The sequence below is a fragment of the Cariama cristata genome, unplaced genomic scaffold, assembly GCF_000690535.1.
Source record: "Cariama cristata isolate BGI_N322 unplaced genomic scaffold, ASM69053v1 scaffold40653, whole genome shotgun sequence".
NCBI classification, from domain to species: Eukaryota; Metazoa; Chordata; class Aves; order Cariamiformes; family Cariamidae; genus Cariama; species Cariama cristata.
Window position 1 is genome coordinate 839 of NW_009610839.1, and position 14,261 is coordinate 15,099.

A 14,261-nucleotide genomic window follows, 5' to 3' on the forward strand; every position below is an offset into this window, starting at 1 on the left:
CCATGGTGGAGGTGGTGATGGCGAGGGTGCTGGGACTGCCTGCTCTGCAGCCCTGGGTAGCGTTAAACCGTGTACAGATCTCTGCAGAACCCCCAAATAGGAAAGCCTTCATTTGATAACGATTTCCTCCCATGAAAGTCAATGCTGATAGAGATGTCAGCTAGTTCTTACTTCATTTGATGCCTGCTCTAACGCTGTTGTAATGCGTATCTGACAATACTAAGTCAAGCAATACTTAGCATTTATCCTGCATGTCTACTAACTTGTTGGTCAAACTTTTTAGTCTCCTCAAAGGATGAAATCGGGTTCGAATCAACCTATTTCTATAAAAATGTCACGGCTGCTGTTAATTGTATTTTTATCTTTAATTCTTTAACAGACAAACAAAAAGTTCCAGCATTTCCATTGTTCTATCCGGAAGTGATGTCAGACCAGGTGGCTTCAGCTCCCTTGGTCATCCTGCTTTGCCTTTTTCATCATAACGTTGGATCAGCTGTTTGTTCTCAAAGGTGGTCAGTCTCTTCTGCTCTCTACACGTGATTGTGAAGGCTATGCGATTAACTTGTGTGCATGACCAAGAGGCACACCTAGCAAAGTCACTGGTTTCTAAATTTGTGCATGCATCCGTGGCCACCTCACATGAACACTGTCTGTAGGGCTTGACTAAATGTACACTGTAAACTTCAAGTGCAGGTGGAGACAGAAGAGCTCTTGAACCACCTGAACCACTCCTAAACCACTTCCTTGTCTGCCATGTCAGTTGCAAAGAAAGAAGGAATGCAAAATGTGTGACTTTGTCTTGTTACTTCCCCTGAAGTTACATCCAACCGTTCCTGCACCTTAAGGTGGAACATGAGGTGTCTCTGCCTCTCAAGTATGCACCAAAGTAGTCCTTGCTTGTCTGTTGGTCCAGCTACCAGCTGGCATAGCTGCTTATGCTGTCTTTTCTCACCTAAACTCCTTGCTATGTGGCAGATGATTTTCTTAACCTCCAGCACTAGGCATGTTGCAACAGCAAGATGTGTACACAGCCTTGCTGTGACTGTCGCCATTTAGGCATGTGTATCTTGCCTCCTGCTTGAGTGATGCTGTTCCAGGCAGGCAGGGCTCTGACTCTCCCACTTCCCAGCAGATGCATCCTCCAGGAACATTCTCTCCAGGCCCCTCAGTGGTTTCCCAGGGTAACAGATCTATTCTAGCCTAGCTTTAACCCCTTCTTGAAAGGATGGAAGCACATTCTGAGTGCTGGCAGGGAGGTGCAGAGGTGAAGTTGGGAGCAGGAGGGTGATCTGGGAACCCATATGCTTTTTGTGACTTCACTGAGAAAACAGAACAGGCAATGGTTTTACTAATGACATCTTGCTTTTGTGTGATCTGCCCCCACCCCCAGGTCTCCCACCTTGTACTTGAGGCTGTTATAGACCTCTAGATCTGTGTTGTCAACCCGTAAGTCACGTGAGTGCCGGGCATCTCTATTTTAATACTTACCTATATATGCAGTGAGTATAGGCCTATGAAGGTAGCCTTCATCGGTGCTTGCCTGGAAGGGGTGCTGGTTCTCCCCCATCGTACTTCCTCTGGAAGAATTGAGAGGTGTATCGTAGCCTGGGTCCTTCGCTGCCAACCTTGGATCAATGGAGGGCAGCGCAGCAAGAGATAATTTGCAGAATCTTGTGCTGCTGCTTTCTTGGACACACACAACACTTGTGAGCAGGTTGTTGCCATCTGTGTTCTTGGGTCAGTCCTGCACAAAATATTGATGCCACCCCCATGTTTTCTAGGCAAACCTGCCCTTCTGGCTAGAGTGTTTGTTGTTTAGAGCCTTCAAGTGCCATGATTTTATTCTTTGAATGCAACTAGCTTGTGTGAAAATACCATCTTGTGCTATCCTATATATTGTATCCAGGCTGCTGCTGTTCAGACTCTTGGTTCTTGGATTTGTCTTTTTTATGCTAGCATGTTGGGTGTATTCTAGCTTGATATGCTGTTCTGACCTAGGTGAATTTCTGGCAAAACTCTTGTTTGGAGTTCTCCAAGTCCTTCAGACAGGAGTGCAAGTGAATGCTATTGTGATTCACTAGGGTTACATTAGTACAAGTATGTGTGTTAGGTATTTGATTATACTGCTTTTAAATTTTATTTTGCACCTTCTGTATTAAACTACTGAAACTGAACATTTCGTTCTTGTTCAGTGTGGTGTTAAGTAAAATTCATGCTGGAACCATCTTAATTAGGCAGCAGATATTACATCTCAATGAAGTCGGTAAATAAGGATTCCCTTGACGATTTTTAGATTGAATTATGGAGGTACGCCTGGCCCATTTCTGAGTATTTTCAACAGTGCAGTACATTCATTGAGGCTGTTTAATGAAGGGAGAGGCTGACTGATACTGTGAAGTCAAGAGATGGTGCCAAGCTTTTCCTGAATAGTTTAGCTGCTTGGCTTTGACCCTGGCATCGTGACAATTAAGGTAATACCAATAGACAAGTGAGGCTGGAGCTGGATGGTAACTCAAGTGGTGGTGTACACCTCTCAAAGGCAACCTGCTGCATTCACCATTCCTACACAGTGAGTGAGCTAACGGTGGTACCTACAGTCATACGATTACAGTGGGATTTGAATTTACATATAGCAATCTGCTGCTGCCCTGCCAGTGAGGCACGTCCGTTCTGTCTATCACTTTGCTTTTCAAGGTAGGAGAGATCTTCTCATGGTGTGTTGTGTTGGCTGCTTGTTCCAGGATCTGCTGATCACCCTGGCCGCTCCTGGCACGCCATAACTCACTGCTCATCCGCGGCCATAGCTCGCTGCCCTAGGGCTTGCTTCATACCATCTTCTTCACCAAATTTGTTACCTGCCTTTTCCAGCAGTAGGGAGAAGGAGTAATACTGGGCAGTGGTGATCACACAGTGGGATCCAACTGTACCGTGACCCATAGCCCTAGTTATGACTCACCTTTATGTTAATTGAAATAACTTCTAAACTCATTCTTGTATCAGTTATCATGCATCTGTTACGCAGTTGAATATGTTAATTTTTGTTCATACAATAAATGTGTGCAAGCGTCAGTCATTAGCAGCATCAAAGGTTTAGTTGATGATTTGTACATTTAAAGGTATTTGAAGTTCCTATATTTGGATGCTTCCTGATGTGAATATCATCTTCTGTGTGTTACTGGAGGTACCTTTTGTTGAGCTTCAGGAGCTCTTTGTGTTACAGAAACCTTGTTTTTTGCCTGTCATGCACCATTTCATCTGCAGAGTTGAAAGAATTAGACTTTAGACTTCTCAGGCCGACACAGGATTTCTTGAGCCCAAATACTGAGGCTAACGTCAAGATTTAAAAGGAGGGAGAATGTTTCTTCTCCTAAGGATTTGGCATTCAAGAGTTTGCTTTCTTGTGTCATTCTGTGTCCTGGCAAGGTAAGGCTGGGTGACATCCCTCAACACCGTCATTACATGATTCACTTTAATAACTTCAGTCAAATCTTGGAAGAACCTTCCTCAGAGGAAAGAATGGAAATCTCCTGAGAAGCCCCAGCTGGAAGATCATGGTGCCTTGCTTGCTCAGAACACCTAGATTGGAGTACTCTTGTCCTGATTTCCAGAGTGATCTTGATGATATCTCATAAATATATGTTCTAATCCTCTGGCATTGTCTTTCAGGTATAAAGATGATGTTGACAGTCCTACTGAGGAGAATGGGAAACAGAAAGTCCTATACAGCCTGGAGTTCACATTTGACGCCGATGCCCGTGTTGCCATCACAATCTACTGCCAGGCTACGGAAGAGTTTGTTGGTGGCATGGCAGTGTAAGTCCTGGGCTTGTGGGCACGTGGAGCAGCACAGGAGCTCTTGGGTGATGAGCCTGTCAAACATCTCTCATTAATCACCCCTGAGGGCAGTGCTGCTAGAGATGATGGAAAGGGAAATCTCTTCTTTTTCTGTCTTGTTTTATATATTCTGATAGCTTTGAATATTACTTTCACTTCCCTCCCTCACATAGCCAATATCCTCTCTTGTTCCCTTTTTGGTTTATTTTTTGGGTATGGGGAAACCATTCTGTGTGCAACAAAGGAGAGAAACTCACAGCTGTACCCTTTGTCGCAAGATGTGCTATAAAATTTAAAAAAACAACTACCCTTCCCTTCAAGTACTACCTGTTTTTTTTCTAGATCACCTAACTCACTGTATTTTTGTGTTCCCTGTGACGGGAGCATCTGGGCCACCAAGGTAAAGTTCAATCTGACATTTACATGGCGAGTCTGTGGAATTGAGGCTAACCCAAAGCCACTTTTTGGGATAAACGACCACCTCAACACAGGCTGTTGGGAGATGGCTATTAGGAGGATTTACTGCCTGAAACCCTGTCTGTGTGTTTCTTGCCAGGTACACATGTTAGCCTTTGGCTAGCTGTAGCAAGAATGGTCAAAACATCATCCGTGGAGTCTTTTTCATATAATGGTAGTGCATTCCTACAGATTTCAAAACCTTTTTATCTAAATCAGCATGTTTAAACCATTCCAATCAACACTGTATCCCATAAGACTATGTAAAATTTCCTCTCTGTATTGAGAGCTAAGGTGGCTGAAACGTGCTGTCCTTGGTGTGAATTGGGTTCGTGTGGGCTGCTGGTACGTTATGGCAGGCTTCCGATGGCCATGGGACAAAGTATTCTTTTTGTTCTGTGGGTAAAGAGAGATTCAGGCTGCAGAAGCTCTTGGCTTCCTCTTAGTAGAGGCTTTTGGCTGATCAGCGGCTCTGTGCACGTAGTGCTGACGGCTTCTGCAGCAGTGCTCTGGATTTGGGGGTAAACTTTTATGTTTTATTGAAGGGATCTGCAGAGGTTTCAGCAGGGAGAGATATGTATGACAAACCGTAAAACGGCTTATGTGTTTTATGCAAAGTATAAACATCCCACTAATGAGCAACAAATGGTGTATTTTTAGAAATGAGACAAGCTCAATGCTCCCATCCAGATGTGCATTCCTCCAAACTGGAGGATATCCCAATCCAGAATTTTTGTTTAGGCCCCTTCTCTTCTTCTGTTGAAGCCTATGGTTGCCTTTATTTTGGGGAGGTAATAAATTAGATCCTTGTAAGTGCTTGAAAAGTATCTCTGGACAAATTGAAAACACTTTCTATTCAGATCCAGTTTTTCCTGAGCAGAGCTGAATGCAGCAGGATGCCTTAGAAATCCTGATCAAGTTTCCATGTTCTGTCTCTTAGGTCCTTAGGTTTCCTGTGAATTTAGTTCTAGTGAAGGTGTTGGAATGGCAGCCTTGGAGATTGAAGTCCTCTTTTCCTAATACAGGTACAACGTGGAGAGGTGGCCAGTGTCCCTTGTGCTGCCCTGTAGTATTCCTCGTTTTTTGACCTAAGAAGGAAACCATCTGTGGGCTGATGGGGAGAACTGAGGGCCTCTATGGCCAGGGTGGATGTATTTACATTGCCAGACTTCAGCTGTGGCTTAAATCAGCAAGTCTTGTTTTAAATCATTGATTTTAATCTTCTTTTGCATATTCACTTGTTGGTTTACCTCAAAGGAGAATTTGTTTGTCACTGGTCAGGAACAACAAAACATCTGCATTTACAACTCAGTATAAGCTTCATATCAAACTTTGTGCTACATTTAACATAGAGCTTAAGTCTGTAAAGAATATGCATGTAGTTTAAAATGTATTTTTTCAGACTCCTAGTTTTGCATTTTGTTACGTCAAAATGGCAAAAAAGAAAGTTATTCTAAAAAGAAAAGATACTTTTTTTTTAATCTGTATCTTGAACCAAGCTGTGTTGGGATGGAAGTGCAACTGAATCACCCGAGACCAGCGGTGTAGCATTCTTGTTGGTTAAACTGCTCTACGTTGGACTCTTAAGAAACTGTCTTGTCAAGTTGTGCCTTAAATAATAATTGTTTAATGGAAATATTATAGTTACCGAATATAGCTAACTGTTTCTGGACGGAGTGTGTTTTCAGTCTTCTGTAACTAGTAGCTCTCCTCTCAGAACTCTGTCAGTTGATTAGAGGAGGAAAACACAGTTTCTGGTTCACTTAAGAACATGTTTTAAATTTAGTGCCATGCATTAAACCGGTGACTGTCACCAGTGCTGTTGTCTGTACTTTAAAGCTTATGCAGCAAACGTGAACTACCTAATTGCTTTTTATATTTAATTTGAACAATTCCTGGGAAATTGTTCCCAGGTAGAGTTTCTGAAAGTTAACACAACTGTCAACTTCAAAGAAAAATATATTTATTTTTAAATATGTGGTTTTTTTATCCACCCTGTCCATGGTTTGCTGAGAGACAGATCTCTGTTCAGATGGCAGAGGAGAAGCCTTTGTTCATGAACCCTACCTGCCTCTGCACGAAACCAGGATCAGTAGTCAGCAGTCATTACCTCGCTAATGAAATGTAGCTAATGACACCGTGCTGCCCTGCTAGGGTGGCAGCAGTCCCCATTGCACTAAACCTTTATGTCAAAAGTCAAAGCACTCAGATTCAACTCTTACTTCCATTCCTGGCCTTTTGTTTAATAAATCATACTTTAATTTCCCCATAGTATAGGATTGATGAACTGTCTATCTCTGCTCTGGAGTTCTTGGACAATAAATGTTCTATAAGTGTGGGGTGTGGAGGGCTGCGCCAGAAGCCAGGGAACCTTTTGGAAGGCGTGATCCTGATTTCATGCAGATGTGTAGGTAATAAGGGCTGGGGGAAATGAGATACAAATACAGACTTTGTAAGCTGCTTTAATTCAACCCGGGCTGTTTTTCCATGTGGAAGTGGCTCCTGAAGCACGTCTTGGGGCTAGTGCAGCTGCCCGAAGTAGGCATCTCTGCTTCTCTGGATTTGCTGGCTGCAAGTAAAAACCTTTTGAAGCTCTGATTTCAGCTTTGCAAAGCAATTCTGAAAGGGCAGTGCTGTAATTACTTTGATTTATTCTTTTCAAATTCTAGTGGAAAAAAAAAAAAATCTGGGCTGCATTCTTAGAGCTCTAAGTGGAGCGAGTGCATTTTTAGTGCACTAATAGGAATGCAGTTTCCCCCTCCCTGGGCTGGTAGTTTTCCTTTTTCTCAATTTCTTTTGGTGCTGGCAGCTACATGCAAGGAACAAGCATGTGCAAAAGCTGCCCTGTGTATAAATTAAAAACTTTTTCTATTGCTGTGTCCAGCACTTGATTGGGAAGAAGATGCTCTTTAAAACAAAATATTATTTTTTTTTTTCCACTCTCCTAAATTGAGGCTAAATCCTAAAATGGGAGAAACTTTCTGGACCCTTGTCAAAAGCAGAAATTTTCTCCTGGTCCCCAGCCTGCAGCATGGCTCCTTAGAAGCGCTAAACAAGTTATTCTTGCTTCTCCGCTGAAACAACCACTGATCCTGATAGTATCAGCGTTCCTGCTCATATGAAACTCCTGCTAGGAACATTGTTATGTTCATACAATTTGAGGTGAGAGGAGGGAGGGCAGGGAAGGTGGCTCTCCCTGAGCAGAGGCATTGCTTGTTGTAGAGCCTCGGCTTATCGGAGAGCCACAACGCTCTGTGTGTCATGGGCCTGCTTTCAGGATTAGCTGGTCTCCATCACTTTCTCTTTGCAAGCCAGGAATCTTGCTCCTGGAGTTGTTTGGGCTCCGTTTAAAAGCTGGTGGCTTTATCAGTGTGTGCTGCCTGTCCTAACCTGCCTCAAAGGAGCGTGCAGCAGACTTTCCCAGGTAATTGTGCTGGGAGATATGCTCAGCTATACCGTTTCCCAGCCAAGATCTTGGGAACACCTAGCTCCCAACTGCTGCCTGCTTCTTGTCCTGAGCTGTTGAGCTCTGAGTTTCATGGGGAGCTGTATCGTCATCGCTGTGGGAGCGCAGTTGACCAGCAAAGTCTGGAGAAGGCAAATGTCTGGCTGTTGGTGACTGTAGAGGTGTCTTCACCTCTGTAACCCCGTGCCCAGGGGAAGGTACTCAGCACTTTCTGGTGCTAGTGCAGGTATCTGTAGAAGCCTCTTAGGTGAAATGGGAATTATTTTAAATCTAGGGGGGACTGCTGCTCATGCCTTCTGAATATCTTTTTGCCTGGTTCCTTTGTGGTGAGCCTAAAGACTCTTTAGGATAAAACATGTTAATTCTCAGAGGACCAGCTGGTGCATTACTCCAAGGATCACAGAGACCGGATCTGCCTGTGTCCAGAGTTTCTTTAATGGCATGGAATTAGCGGTGACCTGCCTCTGAACAGCTCAAGACCTCCAGTATCCTCAGTTTTACTTATTTTTCTGGCTGTGTCCATTTTCTTTGGTTTTGGAAATTGGCAAACAGTTCTGCTGTGCTTCTGTTTGCTGTGGCAGTCCCCCCATTGAGCACAGCATCTTCCCTGAGGGTCTGCTCTCATCTTTGGTTAGTGGTGGGTGTGCTCTTGGGGAGTTGGTCTGTGATCTGACTGGCTTGGAGAGAGTGATATCTCTCAGTTTGTCCTTTCCTTTGGCTTCGGTTTCCCAGCAGCTGGGTGGAAAGCAGGGTATACCCTCATTGGGGAAACCATCATAAAACATCTTGACTACTTACCTGTGAGGACGAACCTTGTGTTGCTCAGTGTCACTGAGGCACAGCAGTACGTGTCAGCTTCAAAAATGTCCTACAAAGAAAGAGAAATTTGCTGGCAGAATCCGTGATGCTAACTGGGTTTTAAGACTAGCCAGCCAGAGAGGCAGCTCCGTGCCTGCGGTAGCGGTGATCAGCACGTGCAGCAAGGAGGGGTTCACCTACCTCGGCCAAAAGACGAAGGGTCACCAGGATGGGCCCTATCTAAATGGCACAAGAGTCTCTGCCTTAGCATAGAGGACACACAAACATGCAGGTGTGCAAGCTGTATGTCAACTACTCGCTAGTGATTTCCCCTACGCATGTAATTTCCCCCCAGATAAAGGAGAGGGTACTCTACATTGCATTTCCATTGGAGGGCTGGCAGCAATCCTCGGCAGCTCCTAGAGAATAGTTGGAGGACTCCCAGTTCGTAGCCTGCCTTCTCCTGCAATAACAGGTTCATGTGTTCATACCCTTGGAGGCCTTTGGTTTAGGAGACAGGTATGTGTTTTGGAGGAGGCAGCAGAGATGTTCATATTCTCTTTTTATGTGTGCTCTACGAATGCGTCCTTTTTCTTCTGGCAAAAGCCTTGATGTGCACACTATTCCCCTGTTCCTGGGAAGGCCCCTGGGACTTTTCCAGCTGTAGATATCCTGCTGACTAGCAGGAAGGATTGTGTAGTTAAAACATGACAGCAGCGGTTGTTTCCTCAGGGGAAGAAGTCAAACCAGCCCTCTAGCTGGAAGGACTTAAAACAGGCAGCTCTGAAGACATGAGCAATCCAGCCAGATCAGGAGCTGATGATAAATATGACATGAGAAGTTTGAGTTTTGCAGCCCATTCTTATGAAAAAGATCTTCCTCTTTGGACAGAAAAGGTTCTCCTCCATATCCTAGTTATGTTGCCAAGCTCTGTTTTCTCGTTATAAAGAGAAAACACAATGAAAATAGGTCAGTCTAGCTCTGCAATCCTTGCCCTTTTTCAGGGTTCTGCTGTTTGTGTTGCTGATGCACAAATGAGTGTACTGGATATTTTTTTTGTTTGTTTTAAAATCTCATTTCCTTGTTTGTTTTGCAATGCCTGCTACACTCATCGCAAACATCCCACCACAGTGGATGTGACACTGCAATGATGATATATTCTGTCTGCATGGGGAAGTTTGAATAGTTGGTTCACAAAATGAAATCCAACTGCAACGGGTAGCTCAGCGCATGGCTGTTTTCACTAAAGCTTGCGTAGGAGAGGCAGAGGCACTCAGATATTCCTTTGGTTGTTTAATAGCCTCCATCTATTCAGGGCCTTTGAAAGGTGCTCTTGCTGCTTTTGGCTGTGGACTGTGGTGATTAATATGAATTCTTTGTGCAGAGGGATTTCTTCTGTGTGAAGAAATCGGAGGCAAGTGCTGGTTTTTGCTAGGCACAAGCCTTTACAGCCAAAGCTTGCTTTGATCCAGGCAGACACCAGTCCCCAAGGAAACGCTGTAGTGTGCAAAGTTCACAGGCTGGAGAGCTATGTTCTATACATTTCGCCAAGCAGACAAACCCTCTGTCTTTAATAAGAGTTCTGGCCTTTGTGCCTCTCTGTGTAACTGTTGTGTGAGCCGCTGGCTTTGAAGCCTGGTGGGAGTCGTGAGCAGGATGCTCTCACCAGTAAGTTCTGCAGCTGAAGGCAGACCTTTGCGGGTGCTGGAGCAGGATAGCCGTAGGCAAGGTTTCAGTTGCATGGTGAAGTGTTTGTGTCCTCCTCACCTAGAGTGGAAAACTCAGTCCTGAGAGGAAGCAGGAGGGGAGGAGAAGACTGGCAGGGACTGCAGTGCACCAACTTAGGACCCGGTTGACCTCCAGACTCTGAGTGGGAGCCTCTCTGGGCTGGATCTTGCCTAACTGTGACTGAGACCTAGGGCTATGGCCTTCTTATATTTTGATAGTGTTTCTTTTCTCAATGAAAATCACTTTGAGTTGAGACACTTGTTCAACTTCCCTCTTCCCCAAAAGCTGACCTGTGAGGTCCTGGCCCAAAATAAGAGGGGAACGTGCGGGTGGGAGAGAGAGTGGGGCCAGCATCCTTGTTCCACATCAACTCCTGGCCCCTTTGAACACCAGCAGAACATGGCTGGCTCTCTCCTCATCGCCTGTTAGAGGACGGAGCCTGCCAGGCAGTCACTGCCTGCAGCAGTGGAAGAATTGGTTCCTGAATACTCTCTAAAGCTCTCATGTAACTCTGCCTTGTCCTCAGTTCACTGTGAATTGCCATGCAACGTGCATAGCTGTTACTGAAGAAAGAGGAGTCTTATTTTGTCCACAGGCTTTTCAAAGCACGGACTGTCTCTCAGCTGTTACTAGTCAAAACCAATACTTTGGGGCAACATTGCTACGTGCATCCTGCTTTTCTCTGAAGAATGGGGTCTGGACAGTTCTTTGCGTAACACTGAGGCAAGCTGGCTAGGATGCTTGCTTGGTGCTTCTTGGTCAAGGGTCCCAGTGTGCTTGTGGTAACAGGAGCAGTCTTTTGACTGTCCAGGGCAGCCCCAGTGCCAGTGCATGAGGAATGCAGCAGGGAAGAAGACTGCATGAGTTGAGGCCAGTTCCCTGCTGAGAACTTCCCCAGGCACCGATCAGGGATGAGCAAGAGGTGGAAACACCCTCACACATTTGTGTCGTGTTTCCAGTAAGCATGTAGCAACAGAAGTTTAACTCTGGTTAGCCAGGATTCCCAAACACTAGCATGCCACTGGTGGCTTGGGAGCTGCTTAAGGTCTGCAGGTGCCCGGTAGCAAGTCTGGACTGCGTACAGGGAGAAGCCTGCCTGAGCCACGGGCTGAGTTTCTCCGTGCCGGCAGCAAGTGCTTCTCAGCTGATGGTGGAGGAGTGAGACTGGGGAATAATTTTAGTTTGTTTCCTGTTCTCTCAAAAATCACTGTGATGTAGTCACAGGGCTTCTCATCTGCCGGTTCTCCAACACACAGCTGGTTTTGGGAAGTGGAAGGGTTTGACACGGGGGAGGAAGGAGTCAGTGTGGAGTGTAAGCTTCGCTTCGTGGGAGTAAAGGTGTGTCAGAGAGCTTACAGGAGGAGACGGGCTGCAGGAATCCTGGGGGCTGCTGCTGCAGTCAGCAGCGTGATTCCTCTGCATTGCTGGTGATTCTCATCCCATCAGGGGTACCTGAGCAAATAAACAGATTTAAAAAAACGTGACCGGGGATTTCTGTTTGGTCCTAACCTAATAGGACAGACCTTACTTCTCCATTGTCCTGCGCTGCCAGTGATTGCAAGGTGGTTTTGTTAGACCTCCAGTCTGGATGGAGACGTGGCCTGGTGCAGTCTGAGAAATAGCAGGCCAAACATTCAGATATCAGCCTTTACGCAGGAAGAGGCAATGCGTTGCTTCTCTGCTATCCTTTATTCTTAATTCATCCTTTCTTTTTCTGTAACACATCTCCACGGAGCTTCTCCACTATTGTTTGGTGTAAGCCTATAGCAGCATAGGCAGGGAATAGAAGACTTACGAATATAGCAGATGCCAACCAAAAGGGCTGGGGCTGGATAGAGACCACTTAGACACTAATGTGCAGGATACTTGCTTTGTAACAGCTTGCCAAGTTGTCCTCCCGTGCGGCATGAGGAGCGTGTACTTCTATGGTGGATCCTGTGCATCACCTTAGAAAGATGATGGATCTCTGTGACTATCTGGGCTCACCAGCACTTTCAGGGAATTCACCGGGCTCTTGGCCCACCGGTGCTCGGCAGCCTCGGCACAGGCTGCTGACTGGAGGTCTCCAGCGTTGTTTGGGTGTTCAGATCCAAGTCTGACAAGCATTTTGGCGATGGAGGCTAGGCAGTCACACAGTCTGAGGCATGAAGCTCACTTGAGGAAAGCTCCTTGATATTTTTGTCGTACTCTTTAGCTCAGAAAATCTGTGTATCTGGTTTATTTCTTTTCTCAGGGGTGGTGAGAGCAGCAAGTCTATGCAGGCATTGCTCTACCCTATCCTCCTCGGAACAACGTTACTTGTTTTCCTGTTCTAGACTGGTTTGGGCTTTGGTACTGTAAGTGCAGGTCCTCCAGCCTTCCTGGCACTCATCATCAGCATGTTTACACTCCTTTCCCAGTGCTGCTGTGGGGCATGTCATCCAGGCAGTCTCTGACCTCCACTCTGCACTTTATTTCCAGTAAGTCCTGACTTGCTGTCACCTTAGATAAGTTACTCTTCCATCCCCTGCTTTCCCAGCTGTAGAGGGAGAATTGTGCCTCTGCAGAGCTGGGAAGCTTTGAGAGTGCCACAAAAGGAGCTAGATACAGGCTCGCTCTATTCACTGTGCTTGACATCTCAGTAAATAAAACCTCACTCAATTGCTCACTCTGTAATTCACACATAAAAGACCTGTCACTCTGATCTCTCCCACACCACGCTTTAAATGCAAAGGATAGAATGAGACCTTCCAGTAAAGCAGCACAATTTCCGCGCAGTACAGAATGATCTTTGAGGGTAAGATATTGTCATAAGTAACATAATGCACCTGCCTTGGCAGGAAGAGCAGAGTACACGTGGTGAACTTGGCCTTTGTCATGGCCTTCCAGCATTTAACGTGGATCTTGTGACAGTTGATAAGCCACCTGGATCCTCAGAGGATGCAGGAACTACACTAGCTTTCCAGAGAAAGGCAGCAGGTCATGCCAGTGGGGAGCCTGGTTTTTCCTCCATGGGGTTGAGAGGAATTAATAAATATTCATCATCTTGTGGTATCCAGGTTCTTACACCTTCAGCTGTGAAATGGATCCTAATCATCATGCTTTAGGGCTGTGTGTTACAGTGCTGGCTGGCCTGAGCCCTGGAGGGCAGCCCGCCATCTCTGTGGACTCTTGCAGTCTGGCAGCAGATAGCTCTTGAGTGTAACGTTTCCACAGCATCACTTAAAGCTGGGTTTTAAGGTTCAGACATGTGCTCTCTAATCACCTCTGCCATCTTCCAGCCCAGTCTTCACATCTCTGTTGTGATGCTCGGTTCTGCAGTTCTTGGTTGACTCTGTCCCTTGGGCTTTTCCTACGATTTTTGCTTCACCCCCTCTGGAAGTGAGCTGCCCAGCCCTCTTGCTTCTTGCTTGAGGAAGCCAGAAGGCATTAACTCGGATATAGAAAAGCTTTGTATTGCCATCCCCTTCTGGTGTGCTGTGCTCCTCCACATGGTGTAGTTAGGCTGAAGGAACTTGGAGCTTTCCAACTTTTGCTTATGTACCTGGTGATTTATAAGCTGTGCTTGTGTTTCAGAACAGCTAAATGTCCTCAAAAGTACTGAATCCTGTTTTTCAAGCAAGGATTCTCTTTTCTTTCTTTCTGTGTACACTCTGTTAGCCGCTCTGCTTGACAGGTCTGTATACTGAATCGGCCACATCAAATGCCTCAACCTCCTGTGGTGGTGTCTCCATCACAGGGCTGGCAGTAGTACTGCCCGTGTTATTCTTTGGGAAATGGAATGAGCAAACTCTGAGGAGCTGGTTGTCAGGGGATCCTATGTGACATCCCAAGCTGAATTAAGGAACAACTCAGCCTTGAGTTTCTGGTGCTAATGTAACACCTATCCCTGGAGCCTGTTCCTGGGCTGTCTGGTTGCTCAAGAACAGTGGCAATCCAGTTTGAACAGTCAACGAGGCTTTGAGCTTGTAGCTGTTCAGCGTACAGTGGCTGGAGACCA

General features: G+C 45.7%; 1 protein-coding gene across 1 annotated transcript in view; it reads left to right on the forward strand.

The window, feature by feature from the left end:
* Positions 1 to 3,666: 3,666 nt before the first annotated feature.
* The window catches only part of MGRN1 (mahogunin ring finger 1, E3 ubiquitin protein ligase), a gene marked incomplete at its 5' end in the record, with an annotated part of 38,350 nt that continues 27,755 nt past the window's right edge, over positions 3,667 to 14,261 (forward strand). The window contains one exon of the mRNA XM_009698009.1: positions 3,667 to 3,813. Within this exon, the coding sequence (XP_009696311.1) occupies positions 3,667 to 3,813 (147 nt within the window). The remainder of the gene's footprint in view (positions 3,814 to 14,261) is intronic.